Source organism: Amblyomma americanum, chromosome 2 (assembly GCF_052857255.1).
Source record: "Amblyomma americanum isolate KBUSLIRL-KWMA chromosome 2, ASM5285725v1, whole genome shotgun sequence".
NCBI lineage: Eukaryota > Metazoa > Arthropoda > Arachnida > Ixodida > Ixodidae > Amblyomma > Amblyomma americanum.
In genome coordinates, this window is record NC_135498.1 from 64,560,219 (window position 1) to 64,586,776 (window position 26,558).

The window sequence follows — 26,558 nt, forward strand, 5'->3', positions numbered from 1 at the left end:
TCCTTGCTTCAAAAAAGTTTACGTGGGCTGGCACACCTTTTGTCCTCGCCACTCGCGCCCTAGCCCTCGTGTCCCCAATTACTTGCCCCTTCACCCTTTTTTGTAGGAGGTGTTCGCGGCATACGCAGACTTCTCGTCGCCTGTAGCGTGCAACAGTAGGTGACCGAAAACCTAGAAAGAATATCTACGCACTGCAGCAACCGTCAAGCACTGATTTTTACAGCATTTCATCACGAATCACAACACCCTGTTATTAATGCTGTAGCTGGGCAGTGACGCAGAGTCAGCGTTGTGGAAGAAGACGACGACACCGAGGTGTGAAGCTCACCATATTAGGTGTGCCATATTACTTGAGGAGAAGAAGAAGAAGAAGAAGAAGCTCACTCGCAGACCGAACGCTTGCCTCGACCGTGGTTGGGTGTCGCAAGTGACCTAAGTTCAGCTCAGTCACAAGCCCCTCTTAAAATATCTATACCGATTACCCGCCGCGGTGGCTCAGTGGTCAATGCGCTCGTCTATTGAGCCGGAGTAGTCGGGTTCAAGCCCGACCACGGCGGCAGGGTTTCGAAGGAGGCGAAACGCAAAGGCGCCCATAATCTGTGCGATGCCAGTGCACGTTAAAGTTCTCCAGGTGGTCGACGTTATGCTGGAGCCCTCCTCTACGGCACCTCTTCTTTTCCTCTCTCAGTCCTTCCCTTCCCTTACGGCGTGGTTCGGGTGTCCACCGAAATATGTCACACAGTTTCTGCACTATACCCTTTCTCCAAAAATTAACTTTCAGTTTTCAATACCGATCTGCTCCGCATTTATCTCAGAACATCCTGTGCATCATGGTCAACCAGAACAGGACGCGAAATCCACAGGCCATGATTTCTGATCTCACCGGCGGCATGTCACCGCCTGACATGTCGCCGGTGGGATCAGAAAACAAGGCCCTCGAATTTCACGTCCTGTTCTGGTTGACTCGATGCACAAGAACTTCTGCGAAAAATGCGGAGCATGATCGGTATAGCTTACTGCAAGACCTTCTCCAGTGCTTAGAGTCGGCTGGGAGGCACCCCATCCTAACTGCTGCGCAACGACCGTGGGGCCCCATGACGACGGGAATAAAGTTCGTTCGTTCGTTCATTCATTTATTCATTCGCTTATTAACTGGCGCCATGTGGGTGCTTTTCTTCTTTTTAATTAATTATGTTCACTCAATTCCCTTGTAAATCACCCAGTAATGAACAACACGATTAAAAACAACTCTCCTATGCTCCTTGCTTCCTGTGACTGTTGGCTTCCGTCATGTTTGCAATAACCAGGCCTTCTTTTTCCTTCCCGTGTCTGCTCAGTAGCTAACGAGCACCGCGATTCTGTCAGTCTTGTTGCCATGGGTAACTTAAGAGGGTCCTTGCCCAGCTTCCGCCCACACCGTTCCATCAAGTTTCACGTCACTGTTGTAGTAATACACGATGTACTACTTGCGCTCTCAAGTCATGCGTTCGCATCCTGCCGGGTTGATGTGATTGTTTTTCTGTTTTATGATGAATTATCTTTAAATAATTACCATATTTATCGTCCATTGATGAACACCACAAATGAAACATCCCCTATGCTCCTTAGTTTCGGTGACTTTTGACTTCCACCATGCAGTGACGTTTAACATTATTGCTGCGCTTATTACGTATCTGCCCAACAGCTGTCTCCTGCATACATCTAACGCGATGACATTAAACTTCATGATCCTTAATGTTTTTAGAGCGAAAGCTCTACTTCAATACCAAAGCTACAAAAGCCGATTTGTCGCTGAAGAGTTGACCATGACTTTGAATACACATTTAAACAAATGTCGCAACTGGGATACTAACACGTAGCGGTGCGAACAGAATAGCTTCGCTGGCCACTGCTCGAAAAGCACTATGCTATCACCGGAGCCCATCACGCCTCGTGTTATACTTCAACGCGCTCTCGCGCTGTGCCTTGCATGCCGTCTGCAACATCTATCTGCGGCGTGAACAGATCAGATCACCTTAACTTTGATCAGAGCTTAATCTGAGCCTAATATTGCCGCCATATGTGCACACGACGCTGCAAAGCAAAATGATGAGCGAATCAAGCTAAACACATGCTTTCGCACATCTACGTGGCTTAACTATGTTAAAACTCTTCCATTTTTTTCCTATATGTTCAATATTCACTGCTTAAAGATTGTATATTTGTAGTATGGGCGAAGCTATGGAGTTTGAAAAGAATGGTGATGTATTTGAGGCCGTTGTTCGTTGCATAGACGTTAGCTGCAGTGAGGTTCTGAACTGAAGGTTAAACGAAACTGCGTTTAGTGAAAGATGTACGATTGTTAGTTGAAAATGGTTTCATAGCCTTCTTCGCAACGCACTTGGAATGAAATAAGTGACATTTAGTGTCTTGTTTTGTCTTCTTTTTTAGTGCACTCTTTCACATTGATTTCTTTTAGTGAAATTTATAATCAGGATATATGCAGACGTTCCGCATAGGAGACCAGCCCCTTACCTGCTACTCCAATCTAGCGCAAATGAAGATGTCTCACATAAATAAAAAAAGTGCCAATGGCAGGCACGACTTCAAAATACTATGAGATGAACGGAGTGTCCAAGGTGATCCAGAAGTCCATGGACACACACGCTAGCACACATCTCTCGAGCAGAAAATCAAGCGTAATACAGAAACCTGCCACGCGCTCATCGTGCGTTTCTTAGACAATACACTTATCCTAGCATACACTGGCGTGTTCAGCCATTTGATTTATGAGCGTCGACATGAGAACACATGTCACTCTGCAAAGAATGCACAGCTTGCACTACGAGCTGCGCCACTTGCGTAAAGAAGCGAATGCCCTCCCAGCCAGCGCACGTGGGCCACCTGCTGCGCCTGCTTTGGCGACACATCGTGATGGCAAAGGCGGAGACAAGAAGTGGCGCTTGGTGCCGTCGGCACGGACGCCGAGAGCGATAGTCTAATGGCGCTTTCGAGCCCCAAAGTAACACGTTTTAGTTTCGACAAAAATATCGGAATGTAGGAGGCGCTCCTTCGTGGTGCAAGCGAGATAGAGAACATCGTTTTTCAAAGATCGAAATTCGAAACAAGCATAGAACAAGCAAAGAAAAAAATAAAGGCAAGTAACGTTTTCAACTTCTACCCTGTTTTCATCAAAAAAAACATTACGTTTGCAGCTTCAGCACCACTAATGAATATACGTGGAAAGCAACACTCTTTCAGGGCGTCTTTTGAATTTATCGGATATCGCCATGTGTTGTACACATATCGAAGCAATGAAACGAGGTGACAAATGACGAGACAGCGGAGAGTGCGCGCTCAGTACGCAGCCGCCGTAAACGCGCGAGCTGCGCGTCAGTCGTAGTGGCCTCAGCCACAGTCTACGCAAGGTGGCACTATATGTACAGATTCACACTCGATGCAGTCTTCACGTTCGTAAATCCCATGGCTACGCTTCTTTCATTCGCGGAGTTCACAGGGTAATCTACGAGCGTATCTGCACGTCCCGCCCACACGTTTCAAAGACGGGTGTCTGGGCTTGCATTAAAAATAATCAGAATGCACCCGACAAGACATGTGTGTCTTTCCCGAAGCCCCAGGCAGGAAGGGCTGACATAGCACTGAGTGACGCACGGTCCCCTGAATGTCGACATTCTTGAGCTATGGATTTTTCAGGAGACGCCTGTTAAGTTCAGTACGCAAAAGCCAGTGATAAGCGCGCAAGGGGTCTCTTGCACTTACGGGTTTTCCAGCGAATATTTTTTCCGCGCGTAAACAATGCAAAAAAGTACAGAAAAAAAGACATTGTTCGGGAGCCAAGAGGCCTGCCGCAGCTGAAAACGCCCCTTACAAACGGTTTGAAGGATATCCCTGCGCAGATAATTGTTCTACACCCGCCGCGCTGCTCATGGTAGTTTTCGAGTCAAGGTCAACAAACCAGCATCTAACAAACTTACCGTGATGGGCAATTGGGTTGTTTTTTGTTTAATATATAATCCATGATCAATGAGCATACACACCCTGAAGGAATTTTTCATGGCTTCTCGCTCCATGAACGGTATTCCTTGTATTGTCGTAAATCACGTAAGAAGTGTGCTTCTTTACAAAGGAAACATACAACAAATGTCACCAAAGCCAGTAATTAGCGTGTAGGAGGTACAAACGACACTCAAACCAACTTCCATCATAGGCTTCGACTTTTGGCGTTAGATTGCCTACAGACGATGCATATAGTGGCTTACCTAGTGGCTTATTCCAATCAGAATGGCTTCGCAAGTTTCTTCCTATTTGGAGCCAAACAGTGTGTTTCTGTGGGTTATTCAGATTGACACGGTTTTCTCATTGGACCAAGGCATATGCGTGTTCGCTTTTCACTGAGCTCCGATTTTAATGGCAGGTATGGGGACAGCCACCGTTCGTGCAGGGTGCGGAATTCTGTCTAACGACACGTGTCTGAGCGGTGTTGCTATTGCCTATTTTTTGCCTTTTTAGTATTCGTGTAAATTAGTGCGCCTTGTATATTCGATTTCTCCCACTTGCCTTTCACGATATCGCGCCTACCTCTATTTCTGCTTCCTGTTTCTCCCCTGTCCCTACCGTTGCGCCAGCTGCAACTCAGGTTCTTATAGCACCTCATGTAGCCCCTTATAGCAGCTTATAGACCTATCTCTGCCGTCTATTTTGACTCCCCGATGAACGCCAGAGTAATAAGCACGTAGACCGAACCGCCTTTGAAGGCAGTGAAAGGAGCGCACGTAGTTGTGAGAAGTCATCGAAATTTTGCATTTTTGTGGTATGATCGAGGATTGATTCGGCCGTCTCTGCTTGAGTACAGGTGGTACGTATGTCTCACTGCGAGCGCAAACGAGAGTATCTTGCTTCGAACTGGAGTGGCGTGGATCATGCCTTGAGAGGCTTATGATGGACTGAACGCTTGGGGATCTTCGCACGCCTGTAGTAGTAGTTGTTGTTGTTGTTGCCTTAGTGACATAGCACATACCCACGACGGCCGCGGAAAGGCCAGGGTTCAGTGAGGAGAGTAAAAATAAGATTGTAAACTGGAGCCAAGCTAATGGTTCTGCGTTGGATGATATATCAGAATAAATTAAGAGGAAAGAAAAAAAAACAAAATGAAGGGAGAGAAGATCAGAAAATTGTATACATGAAAATTACTAAATACCAGCCATCACTCGGAAGTGGCCTCAGTACCGAGAACTGTTTCCTCGGCCAGTGTGTCTGATATGTAAACACGAGGACATTGAGGCCGACATTGATCACTTACTGTGGGACTGCCCAGCTCTCAAGCCTACAAAAATTCGGCACCTGATGATAGCAGGTCTTTCACCAAGCAACCCTGCTTCATACACTGCCTGATCGAGGGGACCGTACCATCGTTCTCTACTGGACTTCATCAAATCAGCTAAACTTTTTCCATTCATTTATTCTCTACTACATAATTCATCACACCTTCACCCATCATTGATGCCCTGGGTCAATAAATTTAGTTTCACAAAAAATTACTAAACGATCTTTTAAATGCGGAAATTTTGCATACAATTAGCAAGCGAACCTGCCGGTAGCTGTTATGTAATTCTGGAGGTATTCGCAATCTTGATGCAATGCAAAACCCCTGGCGCTCGCACCGAAGGAGAGGAGAAGCGGGACCGACGATGTGAGGCCCAACTTTGTAATGGGAATTTCTAGGTGCGTCTTTCTCTGATGTGCAAACCTCACAACCTCGTCGTTTTTGACTGCGTGGTCGGGGAAGATGTGCAATATATGTCGCAGTTATCCCCTTCAGGCGCTGGGTCCACATATGTGGACATGACCTAAGCCTCCTCATATTTTCGTACGCAAGGCGAATTTCCACCTTTGAATACCGCGCTTTTAGCATTTTGACCCTTTTTGTCAAGTCTGAGGCGCCATTTCTTGCAGCTACAGCGAAATGCGCTGGTAAAAAAAAATTATGCGCATCATGTCGTTTTTTGGCGGGACGAGTATATAGGTTTCCTTTTTACATTCTATCTTTACAAATACTCGTGAATGATAGAATTTACGGCCTGGAATATGTCGATAGGTTAGTGGAGAAACGGCACACCAATTCTCATCGTCATAGACGAAGAGAAAGTGCTACGGTGGACTTTAAGAGTGGCGCGTCCACATATGTGGACATGGCGCCTTAATGCCGAAAATATCAAAGTCGCGTTTTCTCTCCACAACGCGCCATTTTCTTATGGACGTATGGAACGAAATGAGCTTACTGCCTACGGGCGATGAAAACTATGCTTGTACAAAGAGAACGCTGTATCACTCCAGTGCTGAAGCGTGCTTCATGAAATAGCCGGTGGAGAAGTACCTCCAAAGTGCGGCCGACCGAACAATGAAGGAGTCGCAAAGAACCGCCAATTAGCTGAACCGCTGCCGACAAATTCTGCGCGCTATGACCAGTGCTTAAAGTCAGGAAAGTCTAGGAGGGTCTAAGGCCCCCTACCAATATGCAAAAAGGATCAGAGACCACCTGTGCTAGATTGTAGAATGCACGAATCCGAAGGAAGCAACCTTTTCTGGGGCGGTCACAACATTTTTTCTCTTTCGTTTAGAAAATTTCAGGGCGGTTTTTAGCAAGAGTCTTTACATTTTGTATGAAACCCGAGACAAGAAAAATACAAATTGGCAGCACTACACAAGGGGGGATGAAAAAGGTGAACCCGTTCCTCACACCATGGTCAGTTCAGAGCTGGCCGCTCAACTCCAATGCTACAAAACAACAATCAGCACATAGGTAGAGGGGAAAGATTGTTTTAGGTCTCCGACATAAATTCAGCAAACAACTGCTTTGAAAAAAAATTTCTCAGTTTTGCAAAAACAATGTGCAAAACAGGCCACAAGATGCTCTCTCTCTCCCTTTCCACCTGTGCTCAGATCATTCGAGACCCATCGAGGCAGCCGGACTTGATGCATTACTTATGATGGAAGCAACCATTGGCCCCTAATTCTGAACACGTTAAGTACACAACGGTGCCGACGTGAAGGCTCTCCATCTAAAAGCCATGTTTGGTTCTCGAAATACCGAACTTTCCTCTGCCTGTCGTCACAGAATGACTGCTTTTATCGCTTTTATAAGTCATGAACTACAGAATAATTTCCTGAATCGTACATTCTCACAGCTAAACATTTATTCATGTCAAACGATCAGTTAGAAAAGGCAAGCAAATGTAGTAGCCTTTACGCTTATGTATCAGCTTTAAGGCGCTATGTCCACAAAGGTGGACACGAATAAAATATGCTTAAATATGTATATTTTTGTGCAATTTTTTGCACATCACTTCAGCTTAGTCTGCTGATCGTCATTTATGCAGAAAAAGATTTTCCTCTCAGCAGATTTAATATGCGCCTGAAGGGGATTATTAGCAAAAAAATTCGGGGTTGATCTTGCACAAATTTTCATGCCTGGCAAATGCCGAATCAGGGCGAATTGAACAAGCAGCTGCTAGTGGTATCTTTGGACCCTAGCGTTCAAGGCGTTGCCCAATTATCAACGCATCACTGGGAACGCGAAGACAGTTTTTGTTGGGTTGCGTACGAGGCCTGTGAAGAATAGTTGCCATAAGCCTTGTAAATGAAGCTGGCATGCTCTTTGGTGATGCTGAGGTCCTGGCATAGGAAAAGTACATCATTTCTTACACGAACACTCTAGATATTTAGAATGATGCATGCTTGCCTAGAGGAGCAGCACCAATCCATCCTTCAGCACACAGTACGTGAACGCCTTCAGGCGCTTTCTCTTCAACGCATCTCATGTCAGGTTATCCTCGTGCTTCTCGTTCTACATTTGGGCCGATGCGCTGATCCTGAAGAGCTGTCGTAATTTCATATTGTCCATGCACCCAGGTGACCGGTCTTACTGTTCGAACAAGACTGGAGATCGTCGACTTGTAAGTTGATTAAGTTTTGGGGCACCTATAGGTGCCGAACAATGCCCGGGCCATACAATAAACACAGATCTAATGAAATGGTGGCTTCAAACGGACACGTATCGATGAAATTTTCATGCTGTAGACATTGCTTCACAGAGAAATAAAAACGCTTCATCTCCTGATGGTATACCCATCGCCAATTGAGGGAGCATGTCCGTAACATGACTCCATTTTACTCCCATCCTGAACCCCTTTTTTATCTCATGGTAGCAAAAAAAATACTTGTCAAGTTTAGGATCCGCTTCCACTTAAGGGGGCAGGGTAGGTCTTATTATTTCCATGCATTTTAGGCTATGTTTGTGATTCTTTTTCAAATTACCTCCTGGGATTAGAGCAATATTCTTGGCAGCATTGTAATCAGCTATTTCAGATAGTGTTACTGAATAAGGATTATGGTTTTGTAAAAATTTGGTGTTCGATTTCCTTTTTTTACTGAACCAACCAAATTTTAAAGCCAAAGTCTGCAGTAAGTAGCCTGTAAATGAATATTCTCTGCAATTTTATTCATAATCTCATCTCAGTACACTCTCTGTAATGTTTTCTCAATAATATGAAAATATTATCTCCCTAGCTCTTGAAGTTTCTGAAAAAGAAAGGATCAAAATGCAGCAAACTGATGTTTTTGAGATAACTGACTTTGAAGTGGAAGAAAGAACTTTATTACAACATACTTCTCTAGAAATAAAGGCTGACGCATTTATTCAATAGCCACCAGCCTGGTAGTCTCCTTCATCATCAACACTTCTTTTCTGTGTTAGCTGCCTTGCTTTCCGGGCCTCCTTAGTGATTAGTCCTATAGCCCTCTCTTCAAATTGCGGTCACCGCCGGTCAGCTTCGCGCCGCCACTGGACAGTGAACCGTCCTGGAGAAATTCCGAAGGATCTCAAAATGTCGGCTCGAGCAACGCTGCCGTCATTAAAACTTAGCACAGCACCCATGGTCGCTATTTTCTGTGTCATGAGGCCAATGAAGACATTATTCAGAGCTCACTCCTATGCACCATTGTTGAACGCCTTATTCGCGTTCTGAGTCTCTCCATAGAGGCATTCTGGAGGAGTTCAGCTTTTGAGAGTTGCTGAATCACCGGCTTCACAGCCTCAAAGACCGCTGCCGGGAGCGAATCCTTGAGGAAGTAAGGATAGCCATTCATCTCACACTTGTTGAATCGGCACCACGTGTCAGGACCCTTTGGAGAAAGGTCATAGGAAGGATGGTCATCAGTGCACGCCATATGTAATTAGGTGCCCCATACGACCTTCCGCATTTCGTTCAAGCTCCCAACCAACGTGTCTCCTAATGGCCAAGCCACAATATATGTCTGAAGTTTGACGATCACTGTACCAGTCAAGCGTTCCCTGCCAGAGATAACTTCTCCATCGGGTTGCTTGTTTCCTTTTTCTTTTTTCAGTCTTTGGCAACTTAAGATATGCTAGCTAGCTTTTCGCTGTTGCAAGATGAGTGACAGCCATCCTGCTAAACGTGGACAAAATGGGCTTTGAAAAAAAATCTGTTTTAGTTTAGGATACGCACACAGCCTAGGAGATGTCAAAGGGAGCGTGGCTTGCTGCCGCCTAGGTTTTGAAAAATGTTGATTTCTAAATAAATATTTCGCATATGTGTAAATCAAACACTGCATTATGTTCAGGAAAGAATATGAATTTTAAACTACACAAACCCAAAAAACCGAGTTTTCGGAAATTTTGCCTACCCCACTCCTTCTAATTCAGATTTCTATTTTGACCGAGGGCCTCCTTTTCTTGGAGTTAAAAATATACTATTGCAAATATGGCTTGTTTAATTACCCTTAATTAAGATATCAATTTGATCAAGTGTTTCGTCTTCTTCAAAGATCGACATTTGAAACAAGCAACGAACAGAAAAATATGCGGACAGTCGAAGGAAGCGTAATGCTGCCGCTTTATTACCAACCTGGTATTGGCAGGACAAATGAGAAATCACTATTCTCGATCTCATCGGCACCACAGCAAGAATCTTCAAGTTCTAGCGAACGAGCCACTAACTAGGGGTGCTTTTGCCCTCGATTCACTATGAACACATCTGCGATAGATAAATCTCCACCTATTAAGCAGGAATATTTATTTATTAAATGCAGACCACCAACTGAGTGTTGTTTCTGTATTCTGGTTTTTTGTATAACCTGACTTATTGTATATTTAAATTTCTCGATTTAGGGCTTCACTTTAGTCTTGTCTTGCCCAGAGTAGCGACCTGAGTCATCAGGTGAAATCTCCAGCCTGACTTTACTCTTCCTACATCCCCATCTCTCTAAGCGTCACAAATATGCTGAAGTTTACTGCAGTTACTGTATAATGTATAATGCACGATGTGCACTGCAATAAAACTTTTCCAGGGTATCACCTAGGCTCTTCCTAAAAGGCTGCAAAACTGCAGAAGGTTATATAAAAGTTCTAGTGGCAGTACCGGACACAAAATATAACTTCCTGTGTACGTAATGGGTAAACTAAAGTCCCATAGATTCCGCGAAAAGCACTGATTGGTTGTAAATTAATTCCCTGGGGCTACCTTTAGAACCTCTCGGCGGGAATGAAAAGTATTTCTTTTGCACGTTGTACCAATTCCCTGAAAGAAGTAATAAATATTTACATCGTTCCTCTAAAATTTCTGTCTGCGCAGGAATAATTTTTATTCCGTTTTGGTGTAAAAAAGCCAATCTCTGTCGGTGTCCCTCTCCAAATTGCTAATCATGTAAGTAAACACTAGGCTTTTGTTTTTGGGGTTGAATTCTTCGCCGCAATTCTTATGACGCGAAAAGCCGGCGTGATCGCTTTTGCCTGCTTATCCAAAGAAAGCAGCGTTATTGAAGTCTTGTAACTAAACAGAATCACACAAGCCCTTTTTCGTGCTTAGGTCGAGGAAATAAGGATTTTCTAGTACAATGCTAAGTAACAGCAAATTCAAGTCTTTCTAGGCCTGCCTTTCGGTGTCAATTTTCACCCCCCTTGCACCCTCTGCACCACCCCACCCTCACCCACAATCTATTCCAATGCCCGGCAGATCCTCTACCGCGGGGCCTGGAGCGCCTCACCAGCTGGGAGTAGTGGGAGACCCAGCATACGCTCTGAGGACCCGGTCCGGCAGAAGACCGCCACGGACCTGGCTGCCGACGTCATGGCCAGCACGAACAGGAACGTTTGAGTGCAGTGGAGTCGTGCGGGGGCCCAGGGGCCTGCGTGTTCCAAACACCTCTGACATAATAAAAGTTCTTGCCGCCACCACCTCCCCACTTATTTCTTTCTCTATATTTTGATTGACCACGCGGACCGTGCTAATTATATGAAAAGCTTTAAATGCACGGTATCTGGAGTTCTATGTGCCGAAATTACGCATGGGCTCTGAGAGAAGCCTTAGTGAAAGTCCCCTGACACCCATTACTGATTTCGCACACTTGGCATTCTTGAACGAGCGCTAGCATTGCACAGAAAACGGATGCTTTTGCGTTTAGGTTTGGTCGAAATACATCCATCGCGGCTGATATTCAAACTTGCAAACTCACGCTGAGCACCATTGCCCCGCAGATAATGCAATTAATGATAATTGCAATGAAAGAGACAAAAAATACCATGTTGTTTTACTGGGGTAGCGTATTCTAGTGCACTTGGTTGTGTGCTTCTTATTTTTGTCTGAAAATTGAACACATTGTTAGTTTATTATCGAAATATGGTATTTGTGTTGCATTGTAAAAAAATTGCGGCAAAGAACCATATCCTTATACATGTTTTTCGAGTGTCCCACAATAAATGTGTGCTAATTAACAGAAGAGAAAGAAGCAGAAACACCCCATGCTTACTAAGAAGAAGAAAAGGAGAAGGACAAAGGTAAGCGCAATAATTACATTTATTTGCCGTAGACTTCACAAAACTAAGCTTTATTTTCGCACGTAGTGTTTGTTAGAACTCAGTTTTCATGTGGTTTATCCTGCACCGTACTGTGGTCGATCTCGACAGCACATATAGTTCATATATACTCCGTGGCCGTTTCCTTAATCTCTCTTAATGAATCACAGTAATTATTTGTCCACATATTTGCCAAACACTAAAGAACAGTCATGTCGTTCTTCGTGGAATTTGCCAAAGAGTGTGACGCTCTGCGCAAATAGTTGCGTCATATAATATGCAGTCAGAACTCTCAACAGAACCATTCAAAGTGTAATGGCATTAAAGCGGCATGCACAGCTCAAAGAAGTTAGATAGTCAAGCCTGAATTAACAATATTTCCGCGTGATCGCACGGAATTTTCTGAGTATTGCACTAACAGCGCATGTGAACCGTGAAAGGAAAATAACAAAAAGCCCTATACTCCAAGCAAAGCTACTACTTATAGCATTCAAGGTTTTTTACACCAAATTACACACACGTTTAAATGGTCAAAGTAGAAGCCTGGACGAGTTGGTATGTACTCATTCTAAAAACAGCGCAAACAAGAAAAGGACGACAGTAGGAAACGACAACAAAAGGACAACACAGCTCTCGTGTTGTCGTTTCCTTCCGCCGCCCTTGTCTTGTTTGAGCTGATTTTAGAATGTGTTTAAAGGGTATAAAAATGGGGCGTAATTCAGTTTCACTTCATTATTTCAATATCTAAATGCCATGTTGCTGTGTTGCTGCTGTTATTTTCTATTGTTCGAGCTCTGTATTACTGGTAGACTGACGCCGGTCAGGGATTCGTTCTAAAACAGCGCAAACAAGGACGAAGAAAACATACAACCCATCCTTCGTCCTTGTCTTATTTGCGCTGTTTTAGAATGAGTACCCACCCATTCGCCCAGGCTTCTACTTTGGCCGGTCAGGAAGTTTTGAACTACACCACTGAAACCGCACATAGGCCCTGTGCATAGCTCATCGCGTTTCATTTCATATTATGTATGTTAAAATTGTTGCACCTTAGCGTTTATGGCGAAAGCTTTAGTTTCCAGGGTATCATGTAACCTAACAACTCCAATACCCGGCTTCCTGCAATAAAGCAGAAACTGCGATAAATTTTGACAATTTCTCATCGTAGGCTGTTACAGAACAAGAAAAGCCGTGCCCTGCATAATAGGCTCTCATGCACTTACTCTTTGTGTGTGCAGCATTTTCACTTCGTTACACAACAAGTACGTACAGCACATGTAATATAGCACGTGTTCCACCACCGAGAAAGGCGTCCGTGTCATTCAGCGTTTCGCATATTTGAAGGAAACTCAGACATCTTGTTAAGCTGCCCAAACGTCTCCACTTATCACTGAAAATGAGAAAGAGCAATGCAAAGACGATTAGAGTAGGGTAGGGCACGCATAAGAAGAACACAGCACTTCACTGAAACGTATTACTGTAATTACTTTGTTCGGTTGCAGTTTGTATGAGCCCCAGTGAGTACTTACTATTCTTAACGAAAAGTGCTAGAACTCCCAGATACATTGCTACTTGTGAGTCTAACTTAACTTTTTTGTACATAAGGCGTCCAGTGTTCTTTTCATTATTGATAACCAGAATGGCACCAGCATAATCCATATGTACTTAATTACGTCCAGTGCAAGTCAAAACCTCACACATATCCCTCCCATTACCTCTGTAATCTGTAAAAGGCTGCCAACTTATATTGATAGGCTCCTTATTTCACCCACCCACATGACTTTGACGCTCCTTGCTGCGTTTGTCATTAGCTGGAATCCCCTGAGTTGCCTTATCGAACCATCGATTACCCTCCCTTCTCATGTCTTTCTCTTTCCCAACCTCTAGCTTTATTTCAACCGTTACTTTTCATTTGTTCATTGCCCCATTCAGCTCTCTTCCTGTCTCTTAACGTTACGCCTAGCATTTCCCTTTCAGCTACTCACTCCGCTCACGCTTTTAGTTATCTCCACGTTTCTGCCCCATATAGGGCAGGCAACATCCAGCTGTTTCGTACTTCTCTCTTGGAGAACACTGTTAAACTATTATTCGTCCCCGAGATTTCCAGCCAAATTCGGTTCATTCCATTCTTCTTCTCTTCTTGTTATTTAACTCTCATGGTGAAGATCTCCGGTCTCGATCATTCTGAGCCAGGTGTATTCTTTTACCGATTCCAATGCTTCGCTGTTGTTTGTGAAAAGTTGTTGCCTGCCGATAGTGCATGGACATGATTTTATATTTTTACATACAAATTTAGACCCACCGTTTTGCTTTGGCTCCCTAGGCCTTCGATCATGCTTAGCAATTCGAACCCTCAGTTGCATAGCAAGATAATTTAATCAGCGAATCAGAGATTCCCAAGGTATTCGCATTATATTTCATAACCAACTTTTCTCTACCAAGTTCTCTCAATACCGCCTGCAAGCACGCGGTTAATGGTACCAAAGCCATCATGTCTCCTTGACCGGCACCCTTCATGACTGATATTTATCGCTCTGCTTGTGAAGGACTATGATTTCTGGGCAACCGGTATAGGTATTTTCTAGTGCCTTTACATTTTTGCCTTTTTTCACCCTGATTTCATAATGCCTGCTTCAGCGTTAATCTTTCGATTGAGCCAAATGCTTTCGCATAAGCTGAGAAGGCTATATAGGCACACGAAACTATAAGCACCGTAAATTAAGTTTCGGTTCGAAATACACGGGCTCTTCGCTGCCAGACGCTGTTGCAGTTAGTTGTCAACGATTAGGTTTATCGGAAAGCAGCACCCGAGATACGGAAGGGTAAGAGCGTATGAATATCTTAGACAATAGTTAATTTTGGGCTTGTTTTGCGCTGCCTCAGCATTCAATACAAGACAATCGTCCTAACTAGGCGCTGATTCGTTTAAAAATACTGTCCTATGATTTCATTCTAGCGAAATGCAATAACATTGGTGTACCCACGATTCATTTTAAGGATATTTCGTACATTTCATAGTTATGAGAAGAATCAACGGTTCTAACACAGAACGTGCTACATACAGATATCTGTCTGTGCCATAGTAGGCGGAGATAAAGTTAGGACGTATGCATGTATTCCGGCTCCATTTCTCAATAAACGACAGCTCAAGCAATCATCGTCGGTACATTGAGGCTAACCTGTGCACGTCTAAGCGTACAGCTGTTCCAGTGTATTGGATTCTTAACAAGACTTTGGAATTTAAATGGAGTGATGCAGTCGGTTTCTGTCGACGTGAAGTAAACTGCTTCCAATCTGCCTGCTGAGAGCGTCACAAGCAGGCGCTACAGGTACCTAATTCATAAACATTTCCTTCTCAATTCTACACCCCTTACATATCCAACACTACACTGCCTGATGTCAGTCTATCACCTAAGTCGCATTTCGGTTATTTTTTGTCACCTCAAACCAGCGGTAATTTCAGTCGGGATCACCGCAAATTCGGAATTACTAAAGAATGCACAGTGTCATGTTTGCAACAACGTGAGAACAATAATGTTAGGCAAACACCTACTCACATTAAGTGCCCAAAAGACAAGAAAAAGTTAAAACTGTGTGTTTTCCTTTGTGTTCTAGAATGATCTCACTAGCCATAAATGAAAGATCGAAAGAAGTGGTTTTTACCTCAAGATTTTAGAGCAATTTTTCTTAACATTTAAAGCTAATATCCTCAGCACAAGAAGAAAATGTATTAGTGAGGCTCGCTTGATCTGATATACAAAAAACAAGCAACCCTCTGCTACTTGCAAATAATGACGCTGGCTCTTCTCTACAGAAGGATCCGGCGGCAACTGCCCAGCGCTTCACCCGAGTAAATTCAGAGGGGAGCTAACCTCTGGGAGCCATGTGTGCCTTATATATCCGAGAGTACCTCAAGAGCCCAGACGGGTGGCTCAACTTTGTGGAAGTGGTGAGTGCGCCCGACTATAGGTAGATTGACTCGCTTTGCGTTTTGTTACGTTACAGTTGCCACGTAACACTGAGCACTCACTGTATCTCGAAGGACGTTTTAGGACTGCTTACGTTACTTTTCGCGACTTCGTAATAAAGATATGATAGAAGACGAAGCTGCAAGATATCACGAACACGTAGCATTCCTCGATATCCGGACAGCGGAAGACACATGCACGCGCACGCTTACTGAGCAAGTGATTTAGTGGCAGCCGACGTGATCAGCCATAATTAGACTCTGCATAATGTCTGAAAAAATACAGATGACGTGTAGAGACATACAAAAAAATAAGAAGAAAGAAATCGAAAAGGTACTATCACTCTAAGAGCTAGACGATCTATTTTGGGCGCAGTGAGAAGGGCGGAGTGGTTACACATCAAACACCTTTCTGAATAATCTATAATGCATCGTAACCTGAAGTGCTTTATGTTCATACTGATGCTTCAGGATCTTGCATTAATAAAAAAGCAGTGTGCCAGCGTGAACGGGTTTGTTGCAGTATGCCGATAAGTGGCCACCCGTGCCACGCTTCACTCATGTGAAGCCCTACCCTCATCGCTGGTTGATGACATTCTGATTGTTGTGTACCGGTTATTTCATCTTATATGTTCTCACCTTTTTAAGATTTGGCATTTTCAGTAAGAAGAGTGGTTTCTTTGGTATAACACTGTCAGCGGTGTAGCGCATCACAATCCAGCTTAGTGGTGGTAACTAGCAGGCTGGTATAGCGAACATTCAAAGTTGCCGTTTCAAATTCTAGGTCTCCTTATTTTTTGAAGGCGTGTGGCCCAATGTATATAATATCTAAGTCGGTTCTTAGAAATTCGAAACCTCAGTTACCATCTTCGATGTTCTTCATGGAATTCTGCATACATCGCATCAAAAAACATGTGATTTCGAGAAGCCTGCAGGCATATCAACTCTTCCAGTACAAGTAACTCGTAGAAATAGCCAAAATATGTTACGCCACAGCGCTGAGGGTAACTGTGTTTTCGAAATTCTAAAAATCGGTGGGCATATGACTCACGGTGAGCTTCTCGCCTCCTAATGAATGAGGAGACTAGCGGTACTAGTCGAAAAGTCATTTATTCAGTATTTGTTGACCAGCCTACCAGTAAGCACGTCTGAGCTGTATTCTGTTCGCTTCATCAATGAGAACGCTATGCCGACAAAAGCGCTTTTTTAACTGAAAAAGCTTGTCTTTATAAACGTTTCAGAACATCTTAGGCGAACATCCGGCATAGGTTGTCCCAGGTAAAATGGATGAGAATTTTAAAGAAAACATGGTTCTTCCTAATTGATGACGATAACTATGGATTTTTATGGCGCAAGGGCGTCTATGGCCAAAGAGCGCCATGCACAAGGTATTTTCGACTTCACAAGGTGGGGTCAGGGACCCATTTTCCAATCATTTCACCCTAAATAAGCCGAGCACCAGAACAGGGGAAGCTTGTGCTTATTGTATTACCGATGGGTACCCGGCGGCACTGGGGATCGAACCCCGCACCTCCCTCAAGCGAGGCGGATGCTCAACCACTCGGCCACCGCTCCGGTCAGTTCTTCCTAATTGAAATCAAATGAATGTTCTAATGTAATGTCCCCAACAGTATTTTTTGTTCCACGTACTGTTAAGTAGCTAACAATATGTATTTACCTCTTTGAATATCACTTTAAACACTCAGGCGTAAGGAGGAAAAGTGCCGAGCGCCATCAAAACTGTCCGACCCAGGTCCTTTCGTTAAGGTAACGGTCGCGTAGCCCGTTTTATTCGTCAGAAGTTAAAGCCTGAGAAATTGTTAAAAATACCACGTGACAACACGCTCCACGCGCCTGAATGTGCCGCGATTACATCGCTCTGATAAGGTGCCTGGTGCAGTGCTGCCAGCATTGTACCTCCTGCGCTGTCCTCGACAGAGCTTCGCATTGCTGCTGGCTTTCGTAGAACGGCCAGCGGCCAAGTTTCGCAAGTTCCGCAACAGCTCTGAATGCAGGCGCCACTTAAAGATGCACTCATGGTGTTGAAACAGGCGCACGATGTCACGAGCAGCGGAAGACTCATGTACTATTCGAGACCAAAGTAACTGACCCCCACGCCAAGTTGCGAACCGTGCCGCACTGCATGGCGCCACCTGGTGATGCACTCTTTGTGTGAATACAGACGTACAAGGTGGGTTCCTTGTCCTTCGAGGCCAGGATTTAGGGGCCCTCGCCGACTGTGGCGAGGGCTCTTCGCCACAGGAGGTTCCTCTTGCTAATGTCGTCGTCGTTGCTTCGGCGGACGCTGTCGTTTTGACGCGCGTTTCTTGTTTCAATCTTTGCTCTCACACATAATGCAACTCTCCTGTGTCTACGCGTGCAATTGAAATTAGTTTATGGGGAAAGGAAATGGCGCAGTAACTACCTCATATCACGGTGGACATCCAAACAGCGCCGTAAGGAAACGGATAAAGAAAGAGGCTGAATGAAGAAAAAAAGAAACTGCGTTCTAAGATGACTCTGGTGTGGTCTAGTTCGTTCATACTTTCTACAAAACAGATTAACACAGCTAAACAGAACGAGGACAAGATAGAAGGAACACGGAACGCAGGACAGCGCCCGTCCTGTGTTTCGTGTTTCTCCGATCTTGTCCTCGTTCTGTTGCGCTGTGTTAATCTGTTTCATAGAAAGAAACTGCCCACGGCAGTCGCCAGTTTCTACGCTTGGACTGCGTCACGTGACGCCTACATGCTGTGCGGCACTGTTCGGAACATGAATGGGGACTCGGTTACATTTGTCCCGAATTTGACATTGGTCTTTCGAAATCCAGCTTTCTCGTTTTTCCGTCTTCGTTAAAGTGCGCGTCAAACGGTCCAAATAGCCGCACTGCTATTCTGAGAAAAATAAATGCAAACAAACCTAAATATATTAATAATAACATTGTTTATTTCGCTGCCATGCAGTAACTGAAGACGCGCTTATAACGCGCACATGCAGAAAACAACCCCTTCTCACCCCCAAAAGAAAAAATACAAGAATGTTTGGCTAATAAAGTCTCTTGCTGTTGGACAATACCTGAAAAATTTTTGTCGCCGATTACTGTTCTATCGCTTTTGTTCTTGGGGCTGTAAATGAGCGTATCATGCACTGGTCTCATGTGATTGACACTACGCTTTTCTGAAGAAAATTCATTCTCCTCGTTTCTCAATATTTTCTATCTGCTCCTCTCTGAAATATTTTGTAAAGAAATAAATTCCCACTGCACAAAACCTAACGGGTTTTATTTCACGTTAATCCTGCATTCATCATGCGCTCACATGAAATGCTGCAGCGTTTACATAGGCTACGTGACCCCACTGCCGCTGCCGTGAGCACTTTGTTGTGTTCACCCGGGTGCTCTTTCTCATGAAACTATGGTTGCATACCTTAATGTTTCTTTTGCAGGTCATTGGCTCTGCTCTTTGGACAATGTACGGGACCTTCGGTGCCTCGACGTGGAGTGAAGAGTTCCTCTACACCTGTTCCTGCGCCATCACCTCCAACGGCGGCGTCTTCTTGATGTCTTCCTCGCTCAGCGTGCCCACGGCCCTCATGCTTCCCAGGCTTCTTTACGTGAGTTCCCGCTTATACAGGTCTACTATCGCATGTAATCATTGTAACACCATGTGATACGGCGACTTTGAGAGAACCTATCTTAATGCGACGCTTGGGCGGAACATTGTAGAAGCGCACTTTTTTAACTGCACTGCTCATGTAGGAGGATAAGGGTTTGCTTTGGAGGCCATTCTAGACATTACATTAGGGGGACGAAATTTTAAGGAAGCCAAGTGGCGCAATTTGGGGTATTCGGTGAGGACTGCTGTGCACTTGTTCACTCCCTTTCCTGTCATGGTGCTTTTATTCGTGCCATGGCTTCCGGAGCTGCTTTGCCGGTCACGAAAGCGATGGCTAGTAGGGAGCGGGGGTGCCTGAAGTGTATAATTTGGAAGGTCGAAGTTTGGTCTGGCTGATAACAACCCTGTAGTTAGACCAAGTTGACTGTACATCACACATGCAACACGTTTTGCACTTTACTGAACATCCCGAAACAAATGATGCTTTGTGTGCTCAGACATGTCTCTTGTGATCGCTAGTAAAGTGTGCAGTGTCTCTCATGTGCGTTGATCCGGCTATTGCGCTAGTGAGCAATATCTACAAAACAGATAACAAGTCCTACTCGCGCATAAAACAAGGCTCCGCTAGCAAGGAACACCCTATTCAAGATAGCGTTTGCACCACCGACGTCAAGCTGTTACCCTGCGTTTGTTTCTTCATTTCGCACAGCAATTGAAATATCTAGAACGTTAGCAATACAGCGGAGTGAGCTTGAGCGTGGACCACGCTAAAAGCACCGCTTTCCCACTGTTTAGCTTACAAACACCGACTATTGGTGGAATATATAATAAGCAAGCATTAAGCCTCAGTTAGACATGTCCGAAAGAGTACAGGGTATGGAAATGAGCTTTTTCGCGCATCATCCGATTCGGGGACACTTTAAGATAGCGTGCTCGTCTACTCAGCGAGAATAGCCGGGTTAAACCTCAGCCTCATCTAGAAACGTCAGAGAGAGCCCTGAGTATGCAAATTAGCTTTTTCAGTTATCACCCGTCGCGGTAGCACAGTGGTTAGCGCGCTTGGCTACAGAGCCAGAGCAGCTGGTTTCAACCGTGGCCGCAGCGGCCGTGTTTTGATGGAGGCGAAGAGGAAAACGTACCCGTGTGCTGTGTGATGTTAGCACATAGTAAAGGTCCCCAGGTGTTTGAGGTTATCCTGGAGTCCTTCTACATGGTGCCTCTTTCCTTATTTTTTTTTCATTCCCTCATTCGCCGCTACTCCACTGCACGGCTCAGGTGTCCATCGAGAAGTGAGAAAGTTACTCCTCCCTCCCCTTTCCTCAGAACCATATTTTTATGAACCGAGAAAGTCACCCGTGTATTGTGTGATTTTAGCGCATGTTAAGGATCCTCAGGTGGTCGCATTTATTGAGGAGCCTTCGAGTACTCCACTTTTTTTCCTGTTTCTTTCTTCGCCCTCTCCTCTAGAAGCATGGCGGTCGAGGTGTCCACCTAAAGGTGGGGTTCGATTACTGTGCCTGCCATTTCCTAAAAGCGATAATTTCTGCCTTATTGGCACGCAGGCGCCGGTCGGCGACTAGTGGCCAGGGCCTGTTGTTCCTTCAATGACCGCATGCATTTTTCCCCTGACCTTCTCGAGCTGCTTCACTCCGAGGACGATAGATGACGCTACGGTCTTGGAAAACAAGGCAATATAAGCTTTAGTTGTAAGACGTTGGCACAATCTGCATCTGCTGCTCAAGAAATGAAACAGCAACGGGTTGAACTCCTTTGCGGGAGGCCGTGCTGAGGCGAAACATTGACGTCACACGTGAGAAGTGCCTATAAGAAGCCTTTGCATTTTTAGAAACAATCGCTTCCATAGCCTTCTGACATCTTTACGGAAGGTTCCTTAAGCCATATGCAACATGTAATTTTTTGCCCTTTGCCCTACTATCATTTTAGCGGTAAAAAAAAGAATATCTCAAACTGCTTTTGCATTTAAGTCCCGGCGTCATGTAAACTGCATAATTTACGGCCGTACACAATTATTAAGCATTATCACTAATATTGTTTTCGTTGTTCATTTCAGTACAGCGTATTCCATCTTGTAGCTGCCTCCTGCTACATGTTCGGCGGTGTGGGCAGTGTCCGAAATGAGTCCTTCACTGACGGAGTGAGTTATATTTTATGCACATTTCACGTGTTCAGAGGGTATGGGGACTTCAAATTGCCTTGGCTTGTTTGACGATGCTTTAATATAGCAAAAGTTAATATCCCTAAAGAATTACTATATAGTAACACTACTAAGGTGAGCGAGAAACGTTCGGCACGCAGGAATACTTCAACCCTAGTTTCATAACCATGGGTCCTCATTCTAAGCTCTTGTGTCCTATCTGAAGAGTATTATTCAGAACAAAATAAAAGCGAATTACTTTTTTCGCCTCACCTCTAGGCAGACCACATCTTTCCTCCAAGAATGAATATGGCTGGCTTTTGACAAAAATGATTTTCAAGGCAGCAGAGGCAGTAAAGAAAGCTCGAATTGCACGCAATATTTCGAGACACAGGGACGTTGCCTGTGCGTGCTAGACAAATAATTTAGCGAGGCTTTCATTTTTCCCAGTTTCTGCGGACTCTAACGAGGTGCTGTACATACATTTTGTATCGTTAATGAACAATTATAGGTGGGTGTCGTGAGTACATAGAAGCATTATTGTGATCCCGTGTCCACTCACCAATGCCACATCTAGTTATTTCAGCAGTTGTAGAATGAGGATTATAGACTACGGTTAAAAGAATTAATCCCATGTGATGGAATTGTACCGCTCTGCCTTTCCTCAACCTTCCTAAGTTACCGGATCTCTCAAGGGTAACGAGAGCATATTGTAAAGCGTCGAGAGTAAAGATGGCAGAAAAAACATTTCCTCCACAATTCTTACTTGCCTCCAACAAAGGACCCTGACGAATAAAACTGCGCCATCGTGCTTCCTAATCTGAAATGAACTTGTCTGCGGGATGAGGTAATTGGATACTTTGTCGCAGTATTTTTTCTAGCCAAACCTGCAACATGACATCCTTCTCCTTGCACTGACGTCCACTTTGTCATGTTGGCAAAGTGCTGTTTTCTTATATACACGAAGCGCCCCTCAGGAAGGACACTGCACTGCCAAATATTCTGGTAGTTGAGGTAAATTTATTGAATTGCGAATTATTTTAGAATCCTATGGCACTTTATCAAAGGAAGATAAGATAATGGTAATGTGCGATGTGGCAACGAGAACTTGACCTTCTCCCGTTAGTGTGTGACCCTCAGTACAAATGCTTGCACAATACTCGTACTCTTACTTGCATACTGGGTTTCACTTCAGTAATTCTGATTGTACTCAGCCATGAGATATGGTAAGGTTATGCGAATGTTTGGTGCGGACCGCATATTTATCGTATTAAACAGCGCTGAATTATTGAGATCTGCCGACACCCGATATAAAAGGGGCAATATTCAAAAGAATAAACAGAATCTCTAAAATTTTGGTAGCCAAGACAAGGTCGGAAAAATTTCCGGTTGCTTGCCGTGTCAAGAAAATGAAGAGGCCACTGCCGACGCTATAATCACTGAGCGCTCTTCAATGGAAAGACTATGCAAGTAATAGGGTCGTTTTGTCTGATATTTCGCACTAAATATAAATAATATACATTGCGAAGCCCATTTGCCGAGGCCAACCGCCATAAAGTGCGGTTCTTCTTCGTTGCATTCGTGTGAGCTATATACATGCACAGCCTAAACTCGCTCTGCCGTTGTGGCAGCCTATTTCATGGCAATCAGCTGCTGAGGACAAGGGCGCTGGATATATAATCCCGGTTGCGGCAGTCGTGCTTGGATCGAGGCGAATGTAAAAGACTCTGTTTAGTTTTGCTATGTCGATGCACGGCCAAGAACCGCTTGCGGTCGAAATTGTTTCGGAACACTCCCCTAAGTTCCTCTTTCTGCTCCTTTTTTTAACTACCTTCTTTAAACTTTCCGTTCCGTCGATTAGGTAATTACTGCGATTTTGATTGCTTTGTCAAAATTTATTTTTGTCTTCCTTCCTCATGTCTCTGCCTTTCCCATTACCCGGAAGTAGCCAAGTGAACGCACATTCCTCCTCTAGGCTTCTTCATTAATAACAGCTATCGCCTTAAAAAGCATTTGCTCCAGGAGCGTTCTACGAGGCACGCACTGCTGCACCGAGAACTAATCAGGATCATGGTGTCATTCCACTATCATCAAGTAGTTACCTTGCAGAAAGAAATGTGATTGCGCCCAAAAGAAACATGGTGGAACAAAGATTAACTTCTAGCCCTTGGGTCGTGCACCGGGTGCGCAACCCTTAGGCCACAGAGGAACGTACATTCGACTTGGTTAAAAGGAGGCCTTTTGTTGTGGTAAATAAAAATAGATATCAAAGCAAAATAATTTAAGGTAACATGAAAGACAGTCTCCCTCTCTGCGAAGTGATATGCAAAGACGACCTCTGGCCGCTGAAGGGAACACAAACGCCGTCGCGTGACACCTTTAAGGCGGAGCGCTAGTGTCCTCGAATTTTTGATACTGTGAACGTAACACTGCTGTTGATGTTGGTAGCAGCGCGACCAGATTTCCTACAGTTACTAAGGCTAAGGAATTGCCTAAATAAAGAGTTGGAAGCAGGAGACGCTGTATACAAGTAGGCCTTCTTAACTTTCGATTACTTGCCATTTCTCAAGAATTAGATATACTTTTATCTTATTATTTTGGTATCACAAAAAGCATGCTTCTAAGCTTTAGCTCATAAGTATGACGCGGCTCAAGAGGTTTACTTGGCTCACATGGCAGCTTCCATTATGTCACGTCAGGATCAACCCTTGTTCAACTTTAACATAACCGAAACAAAAAAGGAAAATAAGCCAGTCATATATACGTGCCGCTGTTTGTTTGCAAATACAGCTACGTCTTTTAACGTGATTATGTTAAGGCTGCCGTTCTGCAGATAGTGCGGCGTCGCCTGTGTCGTCGAGGTGGGCGTTGTGAGGGAAAAATCCCCGGAGGAGCAACCCAGGTGGTCCACCTAGGTCACGCGACCTTGTGGCGTCATCACAGCCTGTCCACCGGATTGTGAGCAAACTGATGACAGTGGCAGGTGGCAGAGAAATTAATAACTGGTAGCGTGAGGTTGCTCGGGAAGAGGCACCTGGGTCGCACTAGTGTTCCTGAATATGCTCCCGCACGGAGCAGAGTGGCGCGAAGGTCCGCAATTTTGTTCCAAGCTCTGCGGGAAAGCTGCTTCTCGTGTGGCAGGAGCCTCACGAGCAGGCTGTTTAGAGGCACCTCTCCTCGTCCCTGTGGGGGCTTCACAATACCCCCTCAGTCGGATAACAAAGCAGACAGCACTCAAGATGGGGAGCCCCTGGCCACATCCCTCAGCCAGATGGGGCCTTCACAATACCGTCCCATCGGATAACAAAGCAGACTGTGCTCAAGATAGGAGGGGCTGTCCCCCTGTGTAGTGTTCCTGAGGGAGCATATACAGCAACACTATGCCTGTGTAGTCAGCTTCCCCGCGGGAAGTTGAACACCTGACGTTACGAAAATCATGTGATCGCATTTCGGCGAATGGCGTTCGGAGTGGCAAGGGAAAACAGACGTGCAACTCTGCTCCCTGCGGGAGCATATACAGGAACACTAGGTCGCGCAAGCCCCACCCGTGACAGCACCTGCCATCGCAGAACAGTGGCGCATCGCTAAACCGCTGCACCACTGCGCCAGGAGTGGTACGAGGACAACGAGGGATTTATGAATCTGAGGTCGAGCCATGCCCTCAGAGCGGAGCTTAAGTTTTCATTTTAAATACTTGATTTGCATTTAGCTCAGCTCCAGTACCATGGATTTGTGAAATATTTGAAAACACAGCCGGAAAGTGCGACAACTATGAATACGTCCACCTCAAGTTATTTTGTTTTAAAGTAACCTTCTTTCTCCCAGTGAAACAAAGAATTAAAAATATTTCAATATTTGTACCGTCGCCTCTTTTTCAGGTCACTGCCATTGTTTGCGGATCGTTCCATGTCGCCCACTTCATCCATTCCGTGCGACCGAAGCCAGCGCAATAGGCAAAAGGAACGGACTGGACGTTTGCCTTCGGCCCCTTTGATTGCTTTACATCTTCATGGAACAAAATTTCTGCTATTGCTGGTGTGCCCTGCAACCAGCACTATGTGATTTAGAACTCAGCATCCACATGAACGTGATCGCGGCCTCTTGTGTACTCTCAAGAACATATGGGACATCTCAGAAATGCGCTGTCGATAGTGGTGAATTCCGTTAGTAAAAGTGAAACAGAATAGTATTTCGTAGTTGCAGTATAAGAAATGTGGACATCACCTAGTTTGTACCCTTTACAGATGAAAATCCAAGCATTTGGTCTCCCTAAGCAAAACTTTACGAATGAAATTGTCCCTCGTGTCGCAAGAAAGAAGTTGATTGCTGGATGCCACGAAATACTTATAACACCAATAAAATAGATTGCGCATAGTTCTGATCCAGGCCGTTATTTTTACTAGTTTCTTTAGTAAGAATGGCCACGAAGTGGCCCGTTATCTGAGCTGCCGAAAGGAATATTTCAATTCATGTTATGATTTGGTTTATGGGTCTGGACGTCCCAAATCGACACAGGGAATGAGGGACGCTGTAGTCGATGTCTCCGAATAATTTCGAGCACCTGCACACTACACGCGAATCTGCCAACATAGGAACTTAATAGGACATGTGCTAATGGACTCCCATGCTCAAAATATGGATTGCCTTGAATGTAGGAATAGATCCAGAGCATGCTCTCATCAATTTGTTTGTGGTATGTGACGAGATACAAAAGATACATGGTCTGATTTCAATTCGTTTTGAAACAGTAATAAATATCTAATTCTCCATAGAGTTTGTTCAATGCCCCCTGGTCAGGGTTACGCACTTGAAGTTGCCCACCATTATTTACGAGTAAGTTGGAAAGCATCAGGTGTGCGCTGAACTAAACAACGACAGTAATCTGTAAACTCTTTCAAGTAGCCTATAGCGCTTCTCTTGGTTTTGACGATCCGGATCATGCAGCTTGCACCCGCC

General features: G+C 44.6%; 1 protein-coding gene across 1 annotated transcript; it reads left to right on the plus strand.

Annotated features, from left to right (window-relative positions):
- The first annotated feature begins 15,684 nt into the window (after positions 1-15,684).
- LOC144118639 (uncharacterized) lies at positions 15,685-25,903 on the plus strand. The gene is made up of 4 exons (XM_077651517.1): positions 15,685-15,815; positions 19,278-19,445; positions 21,519-21,602; positions 25,481-25,903. The coding sequence occupies exons 1-4, from the start codon at positions 15,750-15,752 to the stop codon at positions 25,553-25,555; spliced, it is 393 nt and encodes a 130-aa protein (XP_077507643.1). The 5' UTR covers positions 15,685-15,749; the 3' UTR covers positions 25,556-25,903.
- The last annotated feature ends 655 nt before the right edge of the window (positions 25,904-26,558 follow it).